At 43.7% G+C, this 24,064-nt stretch overlaps 1 protein-coding gene across 1 annotated transcript in view; it reads left to right on the forward strand.

The window, feature by feature from the left end:
* CNTNAP2 (contactin associated protein 2) overlaps window positions 1-24,064 on the forward strand; it is a 1,529,631-nt gene that overhangs the window by 1,257,861 nt on the left and 247,706 nt on the right. Inside the window, exon 16 of the mRNA XM_065938525.1 lies at window positions 1,668-1,838. Coding sequence (XP_065794597.1) covers window positions 1,668-1,838 — 171 coding nt within the window. The remainder of the gene's footprint in view (window positions 1-1,667; window positions 1,839-24,064) is intronic.

Genomic DNA, 24,064 nt, shown 5'->3' on the forward strand with positions numbered 1-24,064 from the left:
CACCTCTTACATCAGCATAGGGAAGGCCTAGAGCATCAGGGACCCTTAGCTGAGCAGGCCAGTGCTGCCGGGGTAGCCTGGACCTTCCTTCTCCGGGCGAGCTGAGCACAGAAGCTCAGTTAAGTGCTGGTTTGATGACTCGAGGGTTAGCCAAGAGTGACTCCATCCTGGGCCTCACCTGGTGACTTTAACATAGGTTTAATACTAAAGGTAAAAGCTTTAGTAACTGTTTTAAAGCATATTCATGTATTTTAGTCCTTAGCTGTGCTGTCAAATGTACTCAGAAATGTGTGCTTCCTAAAGGAATTTCTCCCCTGGAGATAATCAGGAGTCAGCTCTTGGTGGGCTTCCCTGATGACTCAGCAGTAAAGAATTCGCTTGCAACACAGAAGCTGCAGGAGGCACAGGTTCAATCTCTGGGTCGGGAAGATCCCCTGGAGGAGGGCCTGACAACCCACTCCAGTATCCTGGATCTGAAAAATCCCATGGACAGAGGAGGCTGGCAGGCTGCAGTCCATGGGGTCGCAAAGAGTAGGGCATGACTGAGCGAGTCAGCACGCAGGCACACTGCCCTTGATGTCATTAAATGCTTGGTCCACCTGTTCTGATGGAATGGTGGTCCTCTAGTTTAGAGCTTTTGTTTTGCCCTGTGAACTGCCTTTCTCCTGGGGCCACTGCCTACTACCAGGCAATGAGTGTGGAGGGAGGGAGTACAACGATGTCTGCCTCATGAGTTCAAGGATAGAGGCTGATTGTAAGCCCTTCAATGGGCTCAGCTCAGCACTCCCGCCCCCACAGAACAGCCATAGGCCACAGATTCCACAGGTCCCATGGAGTCCCCCGAGAGGAAGAGGCTGGGGAGGGGACCCTCCCTTTGCAGCAACTTGCCTGTGGGGCTTGGAGCAGGAGGGGTGGAGAGATGGCTGGCCAGGTCATCCAGGCTTTTTCCCTAGCTCCTCGCTCAGCCGGGCTTCTGCACTCCCTACGGTTGTATTTCTGCTTCCCGTGCCCCGAGGTCGGAGCAGCTGCTGGCTGGAAGCAAGCGTTGCTTATTCCAAGACAAAGACAGATGAGAAGCAGGAGCAGGATACCAAAGACCCCTTCCTAGTCGGTCCCGCTTGGCCGAGTCCAGATGCTTCTTGCATCAAACATCAGCCTGGGGACTTCCCTGGCAGTCCAGTATTACGACTTCACCTTCCAATGCCAGGGGTGCAGGTTTAATCCCCGGTCAGTGAGCTAAGATCGCACAGTCCTCACGGCCAAAAAACCAGATCATAAAACACAAGCAATATTGTAACAAATTCAATAAAGACTTTAAAAATGGTCCACATCAAAAATGAAAAAACAAAACAAAACATAAGCCTGAGTTAAAAACAGCCACATCCACCCACCACGTGAAAACAGGGGCATCTCTCCATTTTCTTCTCCTCTGATATGTACTCCTGAGAGTCCCTTCAGGATGCCTCTTTTTTATATAAACACATAAAACTTTTGGAAAGTCAAAGATATGTTTGTGAGGATTTTGTGCACTGTTATTCAGCAGGAAGAGTGGAAACAAGGGCTACTGTCAATGGGATTGTATTAAAACTCAGGAAGTGGCTCTCTTTTCCATCAGTGCCATGACCAGGTGTAAATTACGCTGTCCTCTTTCTTTGTTCCTTCCACAGGGAATTACTGGAATGCGGCCTCTTTCCCAAACCCATCATCCTACCTGCACTTCTCCACTTTCCAAGGGGAGACCAGTGCCGACATCTCCTTCTACTTCAAAACGTTAATCCCCCGGGGCGTGTTTCTTGAAAATCTGGGGAACACAGATTTCATCAAACTCGAACTGAAATGTGAGTATGCATTGTTTGTCAGCTCATGAATAACTGCTCTTGTCACTTCAAGCTGATCTTAACCTCGATCATGTAATTGGCGCTAGAAGGTAGACGCACTCCCTAAGAAAGACCTAGATTCCTAAGCTCAGATGCTCAAAGGATACAGTCACAGACGGAGCTTCCCACAATGCTGTTCTAGGAGGACGAGAGAGGACAAACTGCCCTGATAACGGGGGTAAGAATGTGTATTTTTATTGAAGTCTAGTTGATTTACAGTGTTCTGTTAGTTTCAGGTGTATAGCAAAATGATTCAGTTATATATATATATATAGCTTTTCAGATTCTTTTCCACTATAAGTTATTACAAGATATTGAGTATAGTTCCCTGTACAATAAAGTAGGTTCTCATTGTTTATCTATTTTGTATACGTAATGGGTATCTGTTAATCCCAAACTTCTAATTTGTCTCTGCCCCTCCACCTTCTCTATTCCCTTTGGTAATGCTAAATTTATTTTCTATGTGTGAGTCTATCTCTGTTTTGTAGATAAGTTCATTTGTGTATATTTTTTTAGATTCCACTTATAAGTGGCATCGTATCATATTTGTCTTTCTCTACTTGCTTCACTTAGTATGATCCTCTCCAAGTCCATGCATGTTGCTGCAAATGGCATTGTTCCACCATTCTTTTTATGGCTGAGTAGTATTCTATTGTATATAGTACCATATCTTCTTTATCCATGTCCCTGTTGATTAATATTTAAATTATACCCATATCTCACCTATAGTAAATGGTGCTATGAATATTGGGATTCATGCAGCTTTTCAAATTAGAGCTATATACCCAGGAGTGGGATTGCATGATCAAGTAGTAGCTCTATTCTTCATTTTTTAAGGAATATTTTTAAGAAAATATTTTTAAGGAATATTAAAGAACAATATTCCATGTTGTTCTCCATAGTGTCTATGCCAATTTACTTTTCCACCAATAATGTAGGAGGGTTCCATTTTCTCTGCATTCTCTCCAGCATGTATGACTCATAGACTTTTTAACAATGTCCATTCTGAGTGGTGGAAGAATGTATTTGTTTTCTAAGGGGACAGGGTTAAAAGTAGATGGAGGATTGGGTAAAGTGAGCAGGAATAAGAAATAAGATAATTAGGGTAACAACACAAGAAATTAGGAATAATCAGAATTAATATCTGCAGGAGTGGATGAAGCAGCCTAGACAGTGGTACGGTGTTGCTATGCAATCTGGGTCTGCAGCTTTGCAGAAGAGGCTCCACATCCACCTACCTTCTGAAGGTTTGAGTCCTGGGTGATCTCACCCAGGGTGCAGAAACTACCAGAATCCCAGCAAGGGCAGAGGTTGCCTGTCTCAGCTCAGCCCTTTGGATCCCAAAGACCCTCAGAGAACGTGTGATTTGAGGATGCCACCCGTGGAGGGCAGGGTTCGCTGCATCTGAGCAGGGCAAGTCTCATCATATGGGGGACCTTTTATCCACGGGGCATGGGTGCAGCTTTGGGAATCGGTGTCCACAAACCTCCAGGTCTGGTGCACACTTGCACATGCCCAGTTCCCCTGGCTGTTCCAACCCAGGAACAGCAAGAACCAGGAGGGGAAGCGGGTCAGTGCCCCCAGCCCCTCCTTGGAATCTCGGCGCCCTCCCCGCATCAGAGTCCCTCCGCCTGGCCTGTGCTCCGTGTCTGAGCACCTATGTTACTGGGTCTGGTCTGAGGATGACCCCAGACATATTTTCCAGAAATAGCTGATGGTATACTTTCCTCCTTTTGTAGTTACAATTGTGCAATATGGCCTTTGAGAAGGAGACTCTCAGGCGGCCGTGTTTCTGCTGAAATCCTATGGGATTCTCTCTATTAAAGTCTGGACGGTGACGTGGCAGAAGTGCATGGACTCTGGAATTTTCATTCTTAGGTTGAAATCCAGGTCCTCAGGCAAATCACTTAATCTGTTTGAATCCTAATTTCCGAATCTATAAAATGGGGATGGTAATTTGCTGGGGTTATGATGCTAGAATATAGCTACTCATGAAGCATTTATTTCAGTGTCTAGCAGTTACTGTAATTATCATTTTTCTGAGAATGCTCGTTACAGATCTAGTATGAGCCAGATCTGGTTGAAAGGAAGACTGAGAATATTCTAGCCCTGGAGTTAAAAAGTAAACAAATAGAAATCCTTTATTTTCATAAATTATGGACTAGAATTATTTAAAAGGGATTTCCACTTTCCATAGAAATTAATTGAATCAGAATATTTCCAGACTTACACAAAGTTGGGTTGTGTTTTACAAATATCTCATGGCACAAAAGGAAAATTGACAATCCCATATCTGAGTAATTCTATGAGCTTCTATAAAATTACTTGGGTTCACCCTGTCCTATTTTATATCCCCATGTTTTGTAAACCCAGTCCTGGGTTGGAAATAAGACAAATGAAGTGTAGAAAGAGCAGGTATTTCTACTAGAGTACATGCACAGTAGAATTTCACTCATCTCTAATTACAAAAGACCTCCATAAATGTTTTCAAAGTCCTCTCAGTCTTTCCATGGTACGAAAACTCCATGACAGAGGGTGGATTATAGCCTCATTTTGTCATGTGGCTCTTGTCTCTCATCTAGTTTGCTTTTGGTGAAGAAGTGTGAGACTTTCAAGGCATGGTTTAGAGGTTGGCCTCTCCTCGGAGCTCTCTAGACCTTGTAATAATTACTGAGGGTGGAATCACCTTTTACAATGTTCCCTAAATGTTAGAGATGCCAAAGGTCCACCAGTGTATAGCACCTCCATTCCGGTTCAAAGGAACTTTGGGGAGGAACAGGGAGGGAAAGGCAGGTTGGTCTGTTTGAGCAAAACTTCTTCAAAGTATACAAGAAGTGGTGCTTCCACGAAGAACATGGAGGAAATGTGACATTGACTGAGGCTTGCTTCTGCCCCATGCGTCACGTTTCTCCAGACTCTTCTGTGCAGGATACGTGGAGTGGTGGGAGAGGTGGAGAATTCTTGCAAGCCCCTCTCTCCCTTCCACGGATGAGTCACTGCAAACCTGATGGGTCCCGAAGTCAAACTTTTAAAAAGTGTCTCTACTTTTTTCCCCCACAGTTTGCTAGGCTTTCTAATCTCTTTCTAGTAGGAATTCAAATTTTGCTTCTCTTCGGGTATCTCAAAGGAGTTTTGTCACAGTTCATGTCTACGCAGTGTTTTCTAGGATAACATTTCCATTAATTAATGACATTGTGGCCTTCTGTTGGAAATGGAAAAATCTTGACTCTAAGAACAGTGAGTCAGGGGCTTCCCTGGTGGCTCAGTGGTAGAGAGTCTGCCTGCCAATGCAGGAGACTCAGGTTCGATCCCTGATCCAGGAAGATCCCACATGCCTCGGGGCAGCCAAGCCCAAGCACGAGAACTTTTGAGCCTGTGCTTTAGAGCCCAAGAGCCCCAACTACTGAAGCCCCTGAGCCCTGGAGGCCATGCTCCGCAACAAGAGAAGCCACTGCAGTGAGAAGCCTGCGCCCTGCAACTAGAGAGTAGCCCACCGCTCACCCCAACTAGAGAAAAGCCCATGCAGCAATGAAGACTCAGCACAGCCCAAAATTTAAAAACAAAGCAAAACAGTGAGTCAGTTGCACTAACTTAATGAGACACCATCGGCATCTTAATGTGCAAGTAAAAAAGCCCACGTGGTTAAGTTAGACTGATGTTACTCACTAGCATGCTCTACAGGTAAGAATTTAAGGCTGTGTTTCACTTCTTTACTATCTATATTTTTTTTCATTTGTTCAGTGGGTATTTACTGAGTCCCGACCATGTCCCAGAGGCTATGCTAGGTCAAACATCGTTAAGTCAAGCATGGTGTCTTTCCCTCCAAAGATCTTTCTGTTTGTTTTGGAAAGCAGCCAAGTCAATCAGCAGATTTGATAACAATAAAAATAGCTCAGCTCTGTCAGACTCTCAGAGTCTCCAGCACTTTTCCAGGGCCTTCACAGAGAGCATCTCACTCACTTCCCTAACCACCCTTTGGACTGGAGCACCACCATTCGCAGCTCTGTTTTTCAAATGAGGAAACCGAGGCACAGGGTATAAGTTGCCTGGTTACAGTCACACAGAGGGGATATGACACAGCTGGTGCTGAACCCCAAACATCCCGGAACAGACATTGAGAGAGATGGCTGAGAGCACCGAGGGGGCATTTAAACCAGACTGGAGTGACAGGTGCTTCCCAAGGAATGTGATGCTTTAATTAAATTTTCATGGATGAGCAGGAGGCAGGAAGGGGAGGCAGGTGGGGGGCAGAAGGAAGATCTGGAAAGGAAAAATGTTACTAAAAGGAGAACACCTGTCCATGAAGGTGTGGGGGGTTGAACCCAAGGACTCCAAGGGGAACAATTCAGCAGAGAACCCAGTATGCTGGGAGCAGCAGGGCTGCAGCTGGACGACCAGGCAGTGGTGACAGCACTGAATGTGTGCTGGCCTGGGGTGGAGCTGGCTTGCCTCAACCCTGAAAGTTATGGTGAGGGGGGCCATAATCTGATCAGATTTGTGTTCACCCGAGGAAAGATGGAAAAACCAGAGAAGAAGCAGCAGGGACCACTGTGAAGATGGTGCAGAGCGAACGGGAGCTGGGGAAGGTGACAAGGAAGGGTCCTAGAGGAGAGAGTTGCTTAGGAGAGAGATTCCACAGGTTCCGAGAGAGTGGTTGTAAGAGGGAAGTGGGAGGGAAGGTTCTAGAATGAAGCCAACATTTGGTTGGGATGGTGTGGACGATTATGTCGGTAGAACAACTATTACTAGGGATGACGGCATTGGAGGGCAAAATGAAAACTGCCTTTGGATGTTCTGGGTTTGAGGGCCCACAGCACCAAGGAATGTCTCTCCAGGTGGACACACGCAGAGGGTGCTGTATACACAAGTCTGAAGCCCGACAGAGCACTCTGAGTTACAAGCATGTGATGTGAGCAACAGGATCACTTAGAGAATCCTCAGGAAATAAGTGTGGGCACCTCAGCATGGGTGAGATTGCCCAGAACAAGTGTGCAGAGAGAGGAAACCAGATGTCCAAGGGTGAAAACCACACTTCAAAGATAGAAGGAAGAAAGGGAGCTTGCAGAAGCCTGGCAGAGCAGTGGGAAGATGGTGATATCCCAGGGATCAAACATAGAAAGAATTTCAAGAACAAAATTGTGCCTGATGCCACTGAACTGAGAGATCACGAAAGAAAGAACATAAAGGGCTCTTCAGCTTTCACCTGTAGCGGTCACGGTCCAAATGTGAGACGGTGTCCTTGGTGAGTGGAGGTGGACACAGAGATCAGGAGATGGTGGCTTTGTTCATTGTTCTTGTGGGGAGGGACTTGAGTACCATGTACATTCAAGAAAATCCAGTAAAGAAAAAAAAAGTTAGATATGGGAGAGAAAGGGACTAGTGGAAGGAGTGAGGTCCCCTAGGAAGTGGGAATGAGTGAAACCTACAATTAGAACATCTGAAGGGACTGATGGATACAAGAAGAGAGATAAGCCATGGACTAACAGGTCCATTTCCAAACCAGAAATTGCTTTTGATTCTGTTGTTTGTTTGCTTATTTTTTTTTTTTTGTCAGTTATTCTTGAGATGGCAGACGAGTCATGCTTTAGAAAATATTCACTAACAACCATAGACATTTCCATTTATTTTTCCAGAGTTCCCCATAGGGAACAACTTGACTTCCCTGCCTCCCTTTTCTGACCAAGATGCTCCCATCTTGACCTTGACCATGGTCCCATCACTGGGCCACCTCTCACTGAGCACCCGCTGGGTCAGAGGCGCTCGGGTGGATCCTGGAGATGCCAAGGTGAAGACAAGAGAACCCAAGACCCTCACGTACTAAAGGAGACACACACACTGACTGCGTATGGATGCGTAACTTTTATTATGAACTTTTAAATGCCATGCACTGCTCTCAAGCTTTTACAAGTGCTAACATTTTTTAGGTTTCATAGCAAGTTTCATCCACATTTTATGGATAAGGAAACTGAGACACACAGGTTATACGGCTGTTATTCAGATATAGTGCTTATGACCATTTAAATACAATAAATAAATTACAGAGGAGAGATACACAACCCAACCTGGGAATGAAGACATAGATGAGGTGATACCAAGCTGGGTCATAAAGAACAGGCAGAGAAATTAGCTACACGAAGAAGTAAGGGAAAGAACTCTAGCAGGAAGGACAATGCAAACAGAAGCATAAGGATGGGAAACGTGCCGGGTGCTGGGGAGCTGCAAACATCCAGTGTTGTTAGAGTAGGAAGTATGACACAGATGGTAGAGACTTTTAGGCAAGACTCAGGCCTGATTCTAAATCTATGGCAATCTGAATATTTCAGCCCAATAGTTATTGGGTACCTACTCCATATGAGCCAAAGAGGAGCTCAAAAAGAATAAGAATGTTCCCATCCCATTGCACACAGTCTATTGGGAGAGACTAGAGTATAAAACAGTATTTTGGATGAGAGGAAATGTTAAGAAATATTAGGGCAGTACACCACAGTGACCCAGATGAGGCAACAATTACTCCTTCCTGGAGAAGAAGCGAAGGTTCTTTGGAGATTAAACCATTGTAACTGAGGCTCAAAGAACATTTCTGGCTCTGGATACCAAAGGAAAAAGCTAGTCATAGATGGCGTGGATGCATCGCAAAGGTGGCGTGCGTGGTTCGCTGGTGCAGCAAGGGCTGTAGAACTCTGACCTCTGTGGCGTCTCCGGGGCCGGAACGCTGCCTGGCGCATCACAAGTGTCAAGCAAGCATCTGTTGAAAGAATAGAATGAATGAATGAGGTGCTAAGCTAATGGAGAAACATAGAAAAATCTATGTGGAAAAGGACAGCACCTCAGGGGAACTGGGGATCAGCATGATGACAGATATACATGGAAAGGTGGAAGGATGATCGTGACTTAGGAATTCAAGATTTCACAGGAAAGGAGTTTGGGCAATGAGCAGGTCTACGATGCATCATCTGGCCATGCACGTGGGCTTCTGGGTTGTATGAAAAGGCTGTGGGGAAAGTCAGGGCACTGGAGGCTAGTGTAGGTTGGTCATCCACATCACTGCTGAGGCCCCTAGTGGTGATGGCAAGGGGCGCAGTGGACAGGGAGCCTGTGATCCAAGCGGTACAGTCCCTGGGATCAAGGATGGCAGTTAAGCACGGGAGAGGAAGTGTCATGGGAGGATGCATTGCTGAGTGCAGTCTCTGGTGCCATAGAACAGAACAAGCACCGAGGTCAAGAATGCCCCCAGCTGCCCTCCTGGCCCCAAGACATGGGCCCCAAGAGAAGGGGTTGGGTAGGTTTTTCCTCAAGGTGAATTGTAATCAGAGGAAGTGTTTGGAAGTATTTGATGATAAATAGTGACCATAGTATTTCTTAGGGATTCCCTGGTGGCTCAGATAGTAAAGAATCTGCCTGCAATACAGGAGACCTGAGTTCGATCCCTGGGTCAGGAAGATGTCCTGGAGGAGGGCATAGCAATCCACTCCAGCATTCTTGCCTGGAGAATCCCAGGGACAGATGAGCCTGGTGGGCTATATAGTACAAGGGATCACAGAGTCAGACATGATTGAGTGATTAACACTTACACACTTCACTGTAGCATTTTTATTCTTTATTTAACAATTTAAAAGAGCATACACAGTTGGGGGCTTCTGAAGGGGATGTCTCCTGTCTGGGAGACATTCAGGAGAAGCAGCCAGCAACTGAAGCTGAACCAGGAATTGAAACTGAAGCGCCAATACTTTGGCCACCTGATGCAAAGAGCCGACTCTGGAAAACATTGATGGCAAGAGAGGGGGGCAACAGATGAGATGGTTGGATAACATTTATGGACACCAATTTGAGCAAACTCTGGGAGATAGTGAAGGACTGGGAAGCACAATGTGCTGCAGTCCATGGGGTCACAAAGAATCAAACATGACTTAGCAACCAAACAACCACAACAACCAGGAACTGTTGCAGTACTTTAGCATAAGCTTCCCTGTTGACAAAGCTTGAGCTTTTCCAGCTATCAGGTTGACTTGGAGCAAAGATCTGCATTTAACCGGCATATCTCCACAAAATGTGGTGGCAGCAGTCCAATTTCCTGCTAATCTTGGGGAAAGGTATTAAGGAAAAACCTTCATTTTCCAAGATGCCAGTTTCTGCAGTACACATGCTCAAGAATGTGGCAGAAGAAAATATTCTGCAGTATATAGAAACTGATGAATCAGAGGAAATAAACCAATGGCAATTTATCTTCCGCTATTCCAGAACTGGAACATCTTTATATTAAGAGAGCTTCCTTTGTGTAGACATGAGGAATGTCTAATTCCGCCGTACTGGTCTCTGTGCCATGGGGACATTATTTAGGGTGTTCTTTCTTTTATAAATATTGTGAGTTTTTATTAATACAGATCAGATGTTAGCACCTGGATTTTTCCTTTTAATTATCCTACCCTTCTTGTTATCAACATAGATTCAGGAAGAATTTTAGTGTTTCTACTACTTTGCAAGTCTAGCTTTGAGCTCAATTAGAGTTAAAGATCTGTGAATCTAAATGATCCTGACTTGCTCATTATAATACATAAGAAAAAAATCCACTGTAAGATGTTTTTTAACCTGCATAGAAACACTGTTATGAGTTTTTTTAATGTTTACAAATTTTTCTAGTTCCTGGTTTAAACTTTTCCATTTCAATTGTGGACCAAAACAGTTCAGAAATATAAATGAAGATGAAATTTGGGCTCTAATAAAGTTATATTAGTCATGTGCATTTCTAAGTATTAAAAGATATAAAAATAATTGGTAACACTGTCAAGTTTAACATACCCAGGTTTCTTTACCAATCTCACTGAAGGGACAGTTATTTGAGTGTATGGCATAGTTGTGTGTGTGTGCTAAGTCACTTCAGTCGTGTCCAACTCTTTACGACCCCATGGACTGTAGCCCACCAGGCTCCTCTGTCCATGGGATTCTCCAGGCAAGAACACTGCAGTGGGTTGCCATGCCCTCCTCCAAGGCATCCTCCTGACCCAGGGATCAAGCCTGCATCTCTCATCTCCCGCATTAGCAGGTGTATTCTTAACCACTAGTGCCGCCTAGGAAGCCCCCAGTGGCGCAGGTACCCTAGGGTTAAAAGAATAGACTTTAGGATGTCCTCTTGATATGAAAAATAACCAAAGTTATCCTAGATGTTATTGATCTACCCATGTCTACTGATTTGGAAATTTCTAGAAAGAGTTGGGAAGGCCTCTAAGCCAGATATAGTCACCTGTTTCTTCAAAGTTTCTGTTCCTGCCCTTCTCTCTCCACACTCCAGAGGCATCCAGAAGACCACCTCCCTACTGAAATCCTGCCCACACAAAAGATGTTTTTACTGTATCCTAATTTAAAGTGTAAATATACATAAAAGAGAAGTCTTTCATTTTCCTTTTAAAAAAAAAAAAAAGCAACATTTCTATAAGACAATTAATTTGGTGCATTGCCTGGAAAATAATAGCAATCCTCATTAGAGAGCATCTTCACTTAGTGTTTGTCTGAAGAAATGTGCTCTGTGTCATTTCTTTAGAGAAGTGCTGACGTTTCTTAGAGATTTTTTGCGAGTGGAATTTCTCTTCTCATTCCCTTTGATTCAAATGTTTTCTACATTATTTATAGTGTGTGATAGTCCACAAAACCTTTCCCTTCAAAGAGATGGCATGTTAAAGTGTCAGAATGACCAGCATCTAGAATCAACCTGCCTGTGGGCAGCTGGAAGACAGCAGACATCCTAAGAGGAGAAGAAACTAAAGAAGCTAGGATTCATGCATCCTGACCTGGGACAGAGCTGGGAGAAAGAGTGTGTTATCCTGACAGTAACAGACACGCGGATTAGTGAGAGAAGCAGAAATGTATGTGTGGAGTTGTAAGGAGGTTAGAGACCCTACATCTGCCTTTCTACATGCTACCAGTGTCTCTGAAGGCTTGATATTTTGTAAAAAAGAAAAAAAAAAAGAAAGAAAAAGAAAAGAAAACCAAATGCTTCGAGAGGGAAGGGTTGGTGCCAATGTCAGTTACTGCTTGTTACAAACACTGGAGAATTGATCCAACTAAGGACGACACATGGGACCAATTAATTCAAAGCCAGTTGCAAGAAAGGATACAATAAACCAGGGAGCAGAGCTTCATTTAAATATATTGAGTGACTGGGGAAGATTACTGGAAACAGCTCAAAACCAGAAAAACCTCAAAGGGCCGAAGGCAACTGTAAACACAACAACTCTAGGCTCTTACGAGTCATCAGACAAACCCAAATTAAAGCCGTATGACAAAACATTGGCCAACTGGATGTCAGCTGGAAACCTTACAAAAGCAGTGTTTTACAAATGAAGAGTCCAGGGACTTACCTCCTCCAGGACACATTTTGCTCAAATTTTAAGGTGATGTTTAACAGCAATCAAGATAGGAACTTTGAGGAGACGGAGAGAAATATAAAGGCTTAGATGAAATCTAATAGAGGACTAGGATCACAGACGGAATATATTTTTCTTAAATACTTTAAGAAAGACTCATTTCTATCTCTATGATATGCTTTTTTAAAAAAAGAAAATTTTACTTTAGGTACTTTCTGACTTACAAAGGGACTGTGTTATAGGAGTTTCTGAGCCTGTTATTCAGAACATGGAATATATCTTCCTATAGGATTAATATTGTAAATGGCACTTATATGCCACTGCTGACCGTAAGGAGCTTTGTTGTTTGTCTGAGTTTCAAGAGTGGCTTAAAATAGAGCTGCATGTGCCATCTTAAGAGTTCTGGGATGCAGAGTCCATTCAGTTTAGAATAGCAGGGTTGAGGAGCAAAGGGAACTTTTCCCCTATTGATGAGTGTTGAGCTTGTCCTGGACAAACTTCTCAAAGTAGGAAAAGGTTTTGTTCACCTTTAGAGTAGTCAAGACACAGCTGTGCCCCTCCAGTCTTTGGGAGCTCGGTTTGGTGGGTTTAGTAAGGAGGTGACTCAGACATCCTGAGCACACACAATCTAAAACCTCCATGTGGCTCCTAGACAATTCTCTTTGCTCTAAAATGTCATAGTTTTATGAATTGTGTCTGTGTGTGTGTGCGCGCACATGCTAACTCACTCAGTCATATCGGAATCTTTGTGACCCTGTGGGCTGCAGCCCATCAGTTCCTCTGTCCAAGGGATTCTCCAGGCAATAATACTGGAGTGGGTTGCCATGTCCTCCTCCAGGGGGTCTTTCTGACCCAGGGATCGAACCCACGTCTGCTGCGCCTCCTGCATTGCAGGCAGATTCTTTACTGCTGAGCCATCAGGGAAGCCCATGTTATGAATTAGCAAATTCCATGAATTCATTCAAATATCATATTACAACACATATATTTTTAAACTATGGCAGTGTTCTGAAATAGAACTAGAATAAGACCATACAATGCCTTTCATCCCATCAAAATTTCAGTGGTCTGAGGGAGAAGTTCCTTTGGTTATAGTTTTTAATCTGATGAATAAATACTTCACATGTGATAAGGTCATAAGAGACTTAGGAATAAGAAATATTCTTAAGACTAGTTAAGCTGCTGTGACAAATAAAACCCCGTGTTTCCATGACTTTACAGCACTGCCATCTGCAGGCTTCGTTCCATGAAGTCCTTCCACACAGTGAAGGCTCCTTTTGTGCTGTGATTCTAGAGCCTGGGTATTTCTAAACCAGTTGGCAGAGAGAGGAGGGGACTGGAGAAGAATTCTTTCTTCGTACCCACACTGGTCCAGAAGAGACACACACTCCTTTTGTTGTCATTCTGTTGGTGGTAACTAGCACGTGGCTCCACCTCCTTGTCCAGGAAATGCAGCTCCCAGATTCATGGCAGTTTTTTGGGGGTCTTATGGGAAAGAGAAGACAAATGTTTCATGAGCAGTTAGCAGTCACAGGCACTATGGCCTGGGAAGGAGTAAGCTTTCACCTTGTCTAAAGACATGGCGATAGGTTTCCAGAAGATGCAACATCTGATTTGCCTTGACGGGTGACAGGCAAATAAATGAGATAAAGGCATTTTTTCCAGAGAGTAAGCAGATAAACAGAAAGATCATGGAGCATTTGAGGAATTGAAAAGAGCGAAAACCCAGTAACTGGTTAGAAGACACTTGTTAAAGTAATGACCCTCTCGCCTAGCCATGTTAAGAGTTAGACAAAAGAAGCCTCGCTGGATGGACCTAAAGCCTCTTAGGAAATTATTTGTTTTACTTGCCTTTGTGGAAAGTATTAAAATGATCAGGTTTGGTTTTGTGCATCTCTGAATTTGATTCCTCTGCTGAGAACTGCGGAGAATGCCAAATGACTTCTCATGAAGAGGGCTGATATTTAGTATTCTGCAGAATCTTTCTGGGTAAGTGCAACCAGAGCCAATGAATAATAGAAACAGTGTATATCTGTCAAGTGTAATTATAACGCTGAATATGCTCTTCTTGCATTCTGACTCCTGTAGGCATTAGTTTAAACATCTGAACATGCTGGCACTCCAGACCTGTGAGGATTCTTCTTTGAGAAATAGCATGCCCTTATTATTTGGGCCATTTTTCATATGGAAAAAAAACCTCACATCTTGTTTGAAATTATTTAATGGTACAGTTTGACCACTCTCTTTTTTAAAGAATCTTCTCAGATCTCTTAAGAGTAGGAAAGAAGTAAGGAAGAATGTTTCAATCTAGTTTTAAATTCCCTCTAATTGTCTATATTTAAATGAAATTTCATTCTTTGCATTTTGATTAATCTCTCTGATTAAATACTGGCTAAAATTATAGAATAGAGTAGCTTAAAATGACACCAACCTTTGCAAAAACAGTGAAAAATGATCAGATTGTAGCTTTTAAAAATTACACAGTGTTTGTTTACTGTTGAATGATTTAAAAATCCAGAGAAACAAAAAGAATAACCCCACAAAATCAACTATACTCTCAAATTCTGACATATATAACACCACTTTTTTGGCATCCACATTTCCACACATTTTTCTATGTGCTTATATATAATTTTTTACAAAAAGACGATCATAATAGTACATACTGTTTGTAACATATTTGTTTCAAGTAACAGCATTTTAGAAACACATGTACATGTCCTTTTTTTCTGTTATAATTACAAGATATTGAATATAGTTTCCTGTGCTATACAGTAGGACCCTGTTGCTGTTTTTTTTTTAATTAATTTATTTATTTTAATTGGAGGATAATAACTTTACAGTATTGTGATGGTTTTTGCCACACATCAACTCCATGTCATTTGTTTTTTTAAACTCTGCCACAGTGATTGTTTTTTCACCTGAGGGCAGAGACTATCAGAACTCCCAAGAGAGCATGTATAATTTTGACCATAATTTTATATTTACAAAACAAAACAAGAAAGCTTTGGTTTTGTTATACATCCTATAGAACATAACACAAAAGCATTCTTATTGGCTGGTAAGGTGTTTATCTGAGATCTTCAGGGCTTTGTTTTATGGTCCGTCAGCCTCTTACGTCTGGTCATATCAGCGTCAGGAGATGACAATTAAGATTACTACATCAACAAATGGGGGCAAGGCTTAAAAAAAAGAACTGGGAAATGTGGTTCCTCAATTGCCTATTGCTCCATTTAGCTAATTGTCCTCTATTGTTGGGCTTCACTTTGAGAAGACAATATGATCTACTGGCTTCCAATTACTAATTCTCAAACCATCATACCAGTGCATACCTAGAGTAGGTAGTACATGTTGCTATTTCAGTCTTACTCACAGACCCAGCACAGCAGCAGGGCAGGCTGGAATGATGGAAGTGGAAGACCTCATTCAGGAAAGCCACACAAGGATGTACCCTGCAGGGCATCCCTCCTAAAGGATGACCTACTCCCAAGGCTCTTGCATCCACTCACTCTGTTTTCAGACCATCTGGGGCAGAGGCTGGCAAGTAGCTGAAACCCACCCACAACTGTTCTCTCATAAAGGAGCTCTTGAGACATGATGATCCATTCCTTAATCAAATCAAGAGAAAAGTAAACATGCTTGTCTGAACTTTGTACAAATTGGCCCTTAAAAATGTTCTCACATGTTTTATATGTACAGTCTTTAGGGAGGCAAAATATTTGTTTATGGAGGCTAATCAAGAAAGTTGTCTTTTTAGCTATTATGACCATAAAGAGAAAAGGAAGAGTGCCTGATGGTGACTCATTTTTGTTGTTTAACATTATCCATTTTCATGGGATGCTTTGTTCGGGTAGAAACTGGTTGGCCCAACCACAGGCGATACTGTGATGTCCTATCATTTTTCACAGGTGGAAATACATGACCTCAGGGGTCTATTGACTCTTCTACAATGTTAATTGAGCATTTCGCCTAGGATGCTCTCAACCTTGAGATTCTAAGATACTATATTTTTAATATTCAACAAGATTCCTCATTTCTAATATTCATTACTAAATAGAAGATAAGAACAAATGTAAGTAATTGTAGCTAGAGAAAAACCTTTCAGATAATTTAGATCTTTCACAAAGATTCCAAGGCACATTTACAGAAGTCTTTCACATTTTAAGAAAGTTGTTATGTAGAAAGAAAGTGAATCTCCCCTCCTCTCATCTCTCTCTGCTGACCCCTTGACATGGTTTCACTTTTTCTCCATTATTTGCCTGATACTCCAAGGACTGTAATTGAAGTGCATCTGGTGTTGTCATGGAAAACAGAATAAATCTCTGTTTTGCATTCTGAGTTTATAGCATGTAGAATACAGAATCTTCATGTGGCATTTTTCCCCCTCATTAGAGAAGTCTTGTCTGAAGTCATACCAAGCTGGCATTGAAAGAATCTGCTCGATAGGAAACAATTTGTTGTAGAACAGAGAGACAGAAACAGTGTCCGTGGTGTGACCTATAGTCTGGGCTGGAACTCAGCCCATGGCAACCAGGAAGCAGTCTGTTTTCCATCTGATAGGCTTGTTCACAGCTCTCATCAACAGACATGCACCTTGCAAAGCCTCATCCTTTTCTCCTTTGGCCTTTCTGCCTTTGGCTTTTACTCATGATGTGTCCTTGCTCTTTGGAAGAAAAGTTATGACAAACCTAGACAGAATATTAAAAAGCAGAGACATCACTTTGCCAACAATATTTCATATAGTCAAACCTATGATTTTTCCAGTAGTCATGTGTGGATGTGAGATTTGGACCATAAAGAAGGCTGAGTGCCAAAGAACTGATGCTTTCAAACTGTGGTGTTGGAGAAGACTCTGAGAGTCCCTTGGACAGGAAGATCAAACCAGTCCATCCTAAAGGAAATCAACCCTGAATATTCATTGGAAGGACTGATGCTGAAGCTCAAGCTCTAATACTTTGACCACCTGATGTGAAGAATCAACTCATTGGAAAAGACATTGAGGCTGGGAAAGATTGAGGGCAGGAGGAGAAGGGGACGACAGAGGATAAGATGGTTGGATGGTATCACTGATTCAATGGACTTGAATTTGAGCAAACCCCAGGAGATAGTGAAGGACAGAGAAGCCTGGTTTGTTGCAGTTCATGAGGTTACAAAGAGTTGGACATGACTGACTGCACAACAACATGATGTGTCCACATAAACATAGTCATCCATAGCTCAGTCATTTATAAATTATAATTGATTAATTGACTGGTATGATATCTCCTTATAAGCTTCAGCTTGGTCCATATTAACACCTGTGAACTTCTTTCTAATTCAAACTGTTTTTGCCTCCAGTTGTATTACCTTTGTTGGCCATCAAATCCCACATTCCATTCTTTTTGAACTCTCCATCACCAAATATCTCAGTGAACCTACTCTCTCTGACATCACCTGAAACCAGCCCCATAAATCACCCCTGGTCCTTCACGAAAGCACATTTCCTGCACTGAATGGTTCCCATTTTGCTGCACAACTTGATCTTGATCAAGAGAGAAGCTTCTTTGTGACATCCATCCCCTCTTTGATCCACTCTCCTCTCCATCTCCGGAGAATCCTCAGGCATCCAGTTTTGTGGTTTCTCTCCTGCAGCTTCTACATTTCCTTTCATCACAAATATTCTCTCCCCACCATCACCATCTGGGACTTCCATTTATCCTTCCAAACTGGCACTCTCTGCCCAGCAGACAAGTCCCTGCTGATTCCAAACATGGGGGTATTTAAACCCTGACTACATGTCCCTTACTGAGGATAGGGGCTGTTTCAAGCCACATGTCCTTTTGGAAAGCTTTTTGTCTTTTTCCTTTTTATATCATATAGGTCCATTAATATTCAAGAAGTTATCCTCAGAAGTTAGTTAAATGCATGGAGAAAGCTAAAATTAGAAAGGCTTTGCATTTTAAAGACAGCTCTCTGTTTTTGCATGGCCAGTGGTAACTCCCTTCTGTTTCCTTTTCTCTATGGATGCCTTTGTTTGTGAAGTTATTTTTTAACCATAATGAAAGGCTTAAAGGCCAAAATACATAAAGAGAAAGATTTCTCATATTCAGGAGGTTATCAAGATACCAGAGGTTTAAAAATTAGTTCAGCGCATTGATTCTTAAGCTCCAGGCATTTCCTTGAAGAATTTCCAAGAGACTTCAAATAATTTTTTTCCTTGCCAGTGTTCATGTTCAGATGTGTTTAACACTGAGATTTTGGGTGTGAATATGCATATTTGGCTCTAGAAATTTCCATACTCGCAAACTAAAACTCTCGTAAAGATTAGTAGGGTTTATTTCCTGCATGATATGAAAACCAGTACAGCACAGTTAGAAAAATAGAAGCTCAATGGTTAGTTATAACTGGATGTGAAGATCTTACAGACTCAACTTCCTTATGGAGGCAGTGAAGGTAAGCTTGGAAGTTGGACTTCACTCTTGGACATCTGTCAGCCTTAACACTGATGGATTGGATTATATGCTTCAAAACTGAAGTGATAATTTTCCCAGAGAATTGAACCAACTGCAGACTTGGAAGGACCATAGCACACACAAAATTGCACACACTTCTGGCACCATTACAAGTTCAGGGGGTCTCCCAAACCAGGCTCAGGTTCAGTGATTCTCTAGAAGGACTCACAGAACTCACTGAAAGCTGCTCAACTCATGTGTACGGTTATTACAGGGAAAGACTCGATTAGAGTCAGGCAAGAGAAAGAGCACGGAGGGCACAGGCCAGGAGAAGCCCAGGGGCCGAGCCCCGAGGCGTGCTTTTCCTGTGGAGCCATGAACACTTTGCTTTCCCGCAATTGGTTGCGCCAGTACGCATGGGGTGCTGCCAACTAAGACAGCTTCCCCAAGCATCAGTGTTCCGAGTCTCTGTTCAGGCTCCGTTACCCAGGAATGGTCCACTGCCCACATGGCCAACCTCAGTCTCCAGCCCCTCCAGGGACGGAACTGTGTGATCCAAACCCCCATCATCACATCATTGGTCTATCTGGAGTGGTCAGCCTCCACCCTACACACTATCTGGCAAAGTCCCCACCCAGATACTGTGTGGTAAGGCCAGCCACCACCCAGATCACATTGTTAGGCTACCTGGCATGACCCGAGGCCCCCAGGCAGACAGGGGCACCCCACCAGGCATAACACTCCAAGGCTTTAGATACTATCTGCCTGAAGCCAAGGGCAAATCCAGACCCCTCCTTGGGCAAAATTACTATCTGCCTAAAGCCAAGGGCAAAGTCCAGACCCCTCCTTGGACCAATTTAAAGTCTTTACTATACAGTTTGAAAGTCTCTTGATGACAAGGAAGCAAAAGATTCCTAGGACCTGCCTACTGGAATCAAACTTGGCAACCCTAGTGTTGAAAGTAGTATTCCAGGACCACCTGCATCAGAGTCACCTTGCATTAGCAAACCACAGACTCCCAGGTGGCGCTAGTGGTAAATTACAAATCCAGCTGCCAACGAAGAAAACATCAGAGATGTGGGTTCCATCCCTAGGTCAGGAAGATCCCCTGGAGAAGGAAATGGCAACCCACTCCGGTATTCTTGCCTGGAGAATCCCCATGGACAGAGAAGCCTGGCAGGCTACGGTCCATGGAGTCAGAAAGTATCGGACATGACTGAAGTGCCTGAACACACACACACACACACACACACACACACAGCCCCACCCCAGCCTACTAAGTGAGAGGAGCCTGAAATATTCATTAGGCATGTCTCTTTTCTTTAGCAGTTTCTTATGGAGGCCAAAATTTGAAAAACGTAATTATGATTCCAGGTCCTTGTTCTTAACGGTAGAGTGAAAATAGCACAAGATGTGGAAATGAATGAAAACTCTGCTACTGGCTCCAGGACAGAGTTTATCTTGGGCGAGTCTTTGTTCCCCAAACATCACATGTTTGGGAACAACTTTTGGCACACTATGTTTCAAACAGATGTGACTCATGTATCAAGTTCCTAGACTGAGAAATATGCGTCATGTTACTGTATGATCTCAGGGAAGATGCTTATAGAATTATAACATGGCATTCCTTATATATGCTAGTGTGTTAAGTTATGGTTTGCCTTAGGAAAATGCAGGGAGTTCTGTTTTTCAGGGTAACTACCTAATTGTTATTGAATGGCCAGAGTGTTGCTCTCCATTCATAAATTGTCCAGTGCTTACCCTGTGTCAAGCATTGTTCTAGGCTATGAGCAAAAAAAGGAACAAAACGGGAAATAGCTTCTCTGCTTTCATGAGGCCAAGAGCACATATATATTGTGCCAGATGCAGATACATGCTTTGTTGATCCAAAAAGTTAGGATAAAGGGGGAAAGGCAGCTAAAGGATGAGATGTGAGTGGGGGAGATGCTATTTAATGTAGAATGTTTAGGGAAGGAATTTCTTAAATTCGGGCTATACACAGAGGGGTGGAAAACAGCCGTAGAGTTATTGGGTCACGGGACCAGTAAGTGTTTAGGAACTGAGAAGAGAACAATGTCACGGAATAATAAAGGAGAAAGCCTTAAGTGATGGGGTTGCAGAAAGACTAACAGAGCAGACACAGGCGGAGGGCACAGAGGCAGCTCTTTCAAGGAGTTTGGCAACAACGCGGAACAAAGGAGTGGGATGGAAGGACGAGAGGAGGGTTGTATAGTGGTGGTGGCGGCTGTTAGCATTAGAGGCGTGTTGGTACGTTCATGTGGAATGATCCAGTAGAGGACAGATGATAGAGGCTCTACGGGGAGCGGGGAGTTGCCGGAGAGATGTCCTGGAGCAGGCAGGAAAGAATGGCGGCCAGTGTGCGGTGGGGCGCCTGGCCTTGGACGGAGCACCGGTGTTCTCTTTAGTTCTTGCTCCTCTCTGATCCTCTCTGATCACCTCTCTGATGATCACCTCTTCCTCACCTCTCTGATCCCCACGGGGACCTCACTTCAGCCTCCCTGAGCCTTCTCATACCCTCTCCTCTTGCCTAAATTAGTTTGCCTCCTAATCGACACATTGCCCTTTCTTCGTGGAAAGGAAAAAGAAAGCAGAAACTATATTTATAACATTCTCCACTCACAGAGTGAGGCTAACATGTCCGCTCTGCCAGTTAACCAGTTTTGTTACATGGATCCAATGAGATCTGGTGCAGAGTAGCCCTTGAGAAGCTAGCCATCCTTGAAGTTCACTTTAGAAGGGAAAGAAATCATCACCAGAATTGTAACCGTGCTGGCTGGTCTCAGCATGCTGACTTTGTGTACCTTCCCTGGTCTTTTTACCCATTCTGTACTGAGTGACCAATTTTTTCTGCTGCTTCCCAATAACACTTTGAGTCTAATGTGTCTGAAGTTTACATCACCTGCTGGCAGAACCCAGAGTCCAAAAGTCCACTCTTCTGGACAGTTGTTAAATTCGTCTCTCAATACATTAAGCCTGGAGTGATTTGTTTGAGGAAAACGCGTGGTGAGTTAGAATGAGAGCAAATAGTGCCACCTGCTGGAATTATACTTGAAGAAGGGGAGGGGAGACAGTCTCTGTTAATACCAAGAGCCGTCCATGGTTTTGTCTCATTCGTTACTTTGTCACTCAAATGCACTCATGATGCAGATGTGATCAAAGACAATTTCTGCCATTTATGCTTGTTTCTAATGCCCATATACCACCTTGTGCATTTCTTTTTCAACATCTCTCTTTTCTCCCTGTAGCATTCCAATACGTATAACTACCAGTCAGGTTACCAGGGCTTCCCTGGTAGTTCAGCTGGTAAAGAAGCCACCTGCAATGCAGGAAACCCTGGCTCGATTCCTGGGTTGGGAAGATCTGCCGGAGAAGGGATAGGCTACCCACTCCAGTATTCTTGGGCTTCCCTGGCGGTTCAGACAGCAAAGAATCAGTGCAGGAGACCTGGGTTCAAACCTTGGATTGGGAAAACACCCTGCAGAAGGGAGCAGCTACCCACTCCAGTATTCTTGCCTGGAGAATTCCATGGAGAGAGGAGCCTGGCTGGGTACAGTCTACGGGGTTGCAAAGAGTTGGAGACAACTGAGCCACTTTCACTTATCAGTAAGGTCAACTCTATTTCATTGTTTCTCTTAGAATCTCTTGGAAATTAGATCATAGAATGTTCGCATTCAAAGGGAACTTAGAGCTTGTCAATATGTTTACCAACACATTTTGGACACAGAAACTCTTGGGAAACTATAGATGTAATTCCCCTTTCAGACACTAATAGACTGAACCCAAAAAGATGAGAAGGGAGAGTGAAGACTAGAACTCATAAATACTGATTGCTAAACCATTCTCTGTATCAGTCAAGATGCTTTCAGCTGCAACACAGATGGCTTTAGCAATCATGGATATCTCACATAAGAGGTCTTGAGGGGCTCCAGGAACACCTTAGGGGCTGAACAACGTCATCTAAGTCCAAGCTTCATCTCGTTTCCCTCCCTGTTCTCCTCAGTGTGTCTGAGGTTTGCAAGGTGGCCCCACCAACACTGGGAACCACATCTCCACCCAAGATCAAGGAGTGAAAATGGATGACTCTCTCTGCTCTTATGAACTGATAGATTTGTCTTCTAAAGGCTTCCCCTCCTGTCTTATTGGTCAGAGGAAATGAAAGGTCCCATCTTAAGTGGGTTACTGGCAAGGAGCACAGGCACTCTCGTGTTTGACTTAGAAAAATCCCAGTTCACCCGCTGGGCCCAGGGTATGGCCATCCATACGTGAAGCTCAGAGTTGTGTGGAAGCACATAGCTTCCTGGGCAAAATCAGGTCGGCTCAAGAGGAAGAGGGTAGGGGAATGGCTAAGTGTCAGGCAGAATTCTCCGTGGGTCTCTCCCATTTCTGTTTGTCTTCTGAACAAGAGGCATTGTCATTTTGTCCATACCTTTGAAAGGATGTGGGTGTAGCGGTCTTGGAAGATGATTGTCTTCCTCCAGAACAGAAGGTAGATTTATTTCCTGACCGGGTTAATAAAGCTAATGTCTCTTCCCAGGGCAAACATTAAGCAGACTTGCCAACAACCCCTCTAAAACTTAGGGGTTTCCTGAGGTCAGAGTGTACCGGCTAGCTGAGCAACACCCCCCTCTGGACTGCTCCACGTGGCCCCCACGGGAGCGGGGGCCCAGAGAAAGCAAGGCGGACGGACGCTCGTGTTACCTGCTGCCCCGTGAGGAATACAGCGCTTTGCCTCTGACCCAGCTCCCTGTCTTCCATCCACATCTACAAAATGATGGCAGGCCAACTTGTGAGCTTGGAAGCAAGTTGCTCCCCAGTTTTCCTGACACCAACAGAAAGGCAACCATGCGTGTTTGCTACAGTGTTCTTTCCAAAGAGCCTCCCTAGAAACGCCCAACTCTCAAATACTTATTTCTGGAAATAAGAATAGTTTCAAGATGTCAGAAATCCCTTTTCCACGGGCAGAAACAGGGCAACCCTTCAGTCTCCAACTGGAGACACACGTTAAGTGAGGATGGTGTCGTTGGCCATGGTGTCCTTTATGCTGTCTCCCTTTCATTCACTGGCTGACTGTCTCTATAATTATCTTTTTTAAAATGTCAGCTCCTCTCACCCAGAAGACCAAGAGCAATCAGCCGCAAACTGAACTTTCAAAGCTTTTAAAACACACTTGTCGTTCAGTAGGGAGATGGGATTTCTCAAAGGCAGTGTCAGGGAAGCTGATGCTGAATGACAGACGAAGGAACTCTTTCCTTCACTCTCACACGGGGTCTTGCGGCCCCTCCCTCAGGAAGCACCGCAGGGAAGTGGGATGGGCTGAAATCACCAACATTTCTTCATTGGATGGAGGCTCTTTGAGGAGGATCTGTTCTCAGTTTTT

Source organism: Muntiacus reevesi, chromosome 6 (genome assembly GCF_963930625.1).
Source record: "Muntiacus reevesi chromosome 6, mMunRee1.1, whole genome shotgun sequence".
Taxonomy (NCBI): Eukaryota; Metazoa; Chordata; class Mammalia; order Artiodactyla; family Cervidae; genus Muntiacus; species Muntiacus reevesi.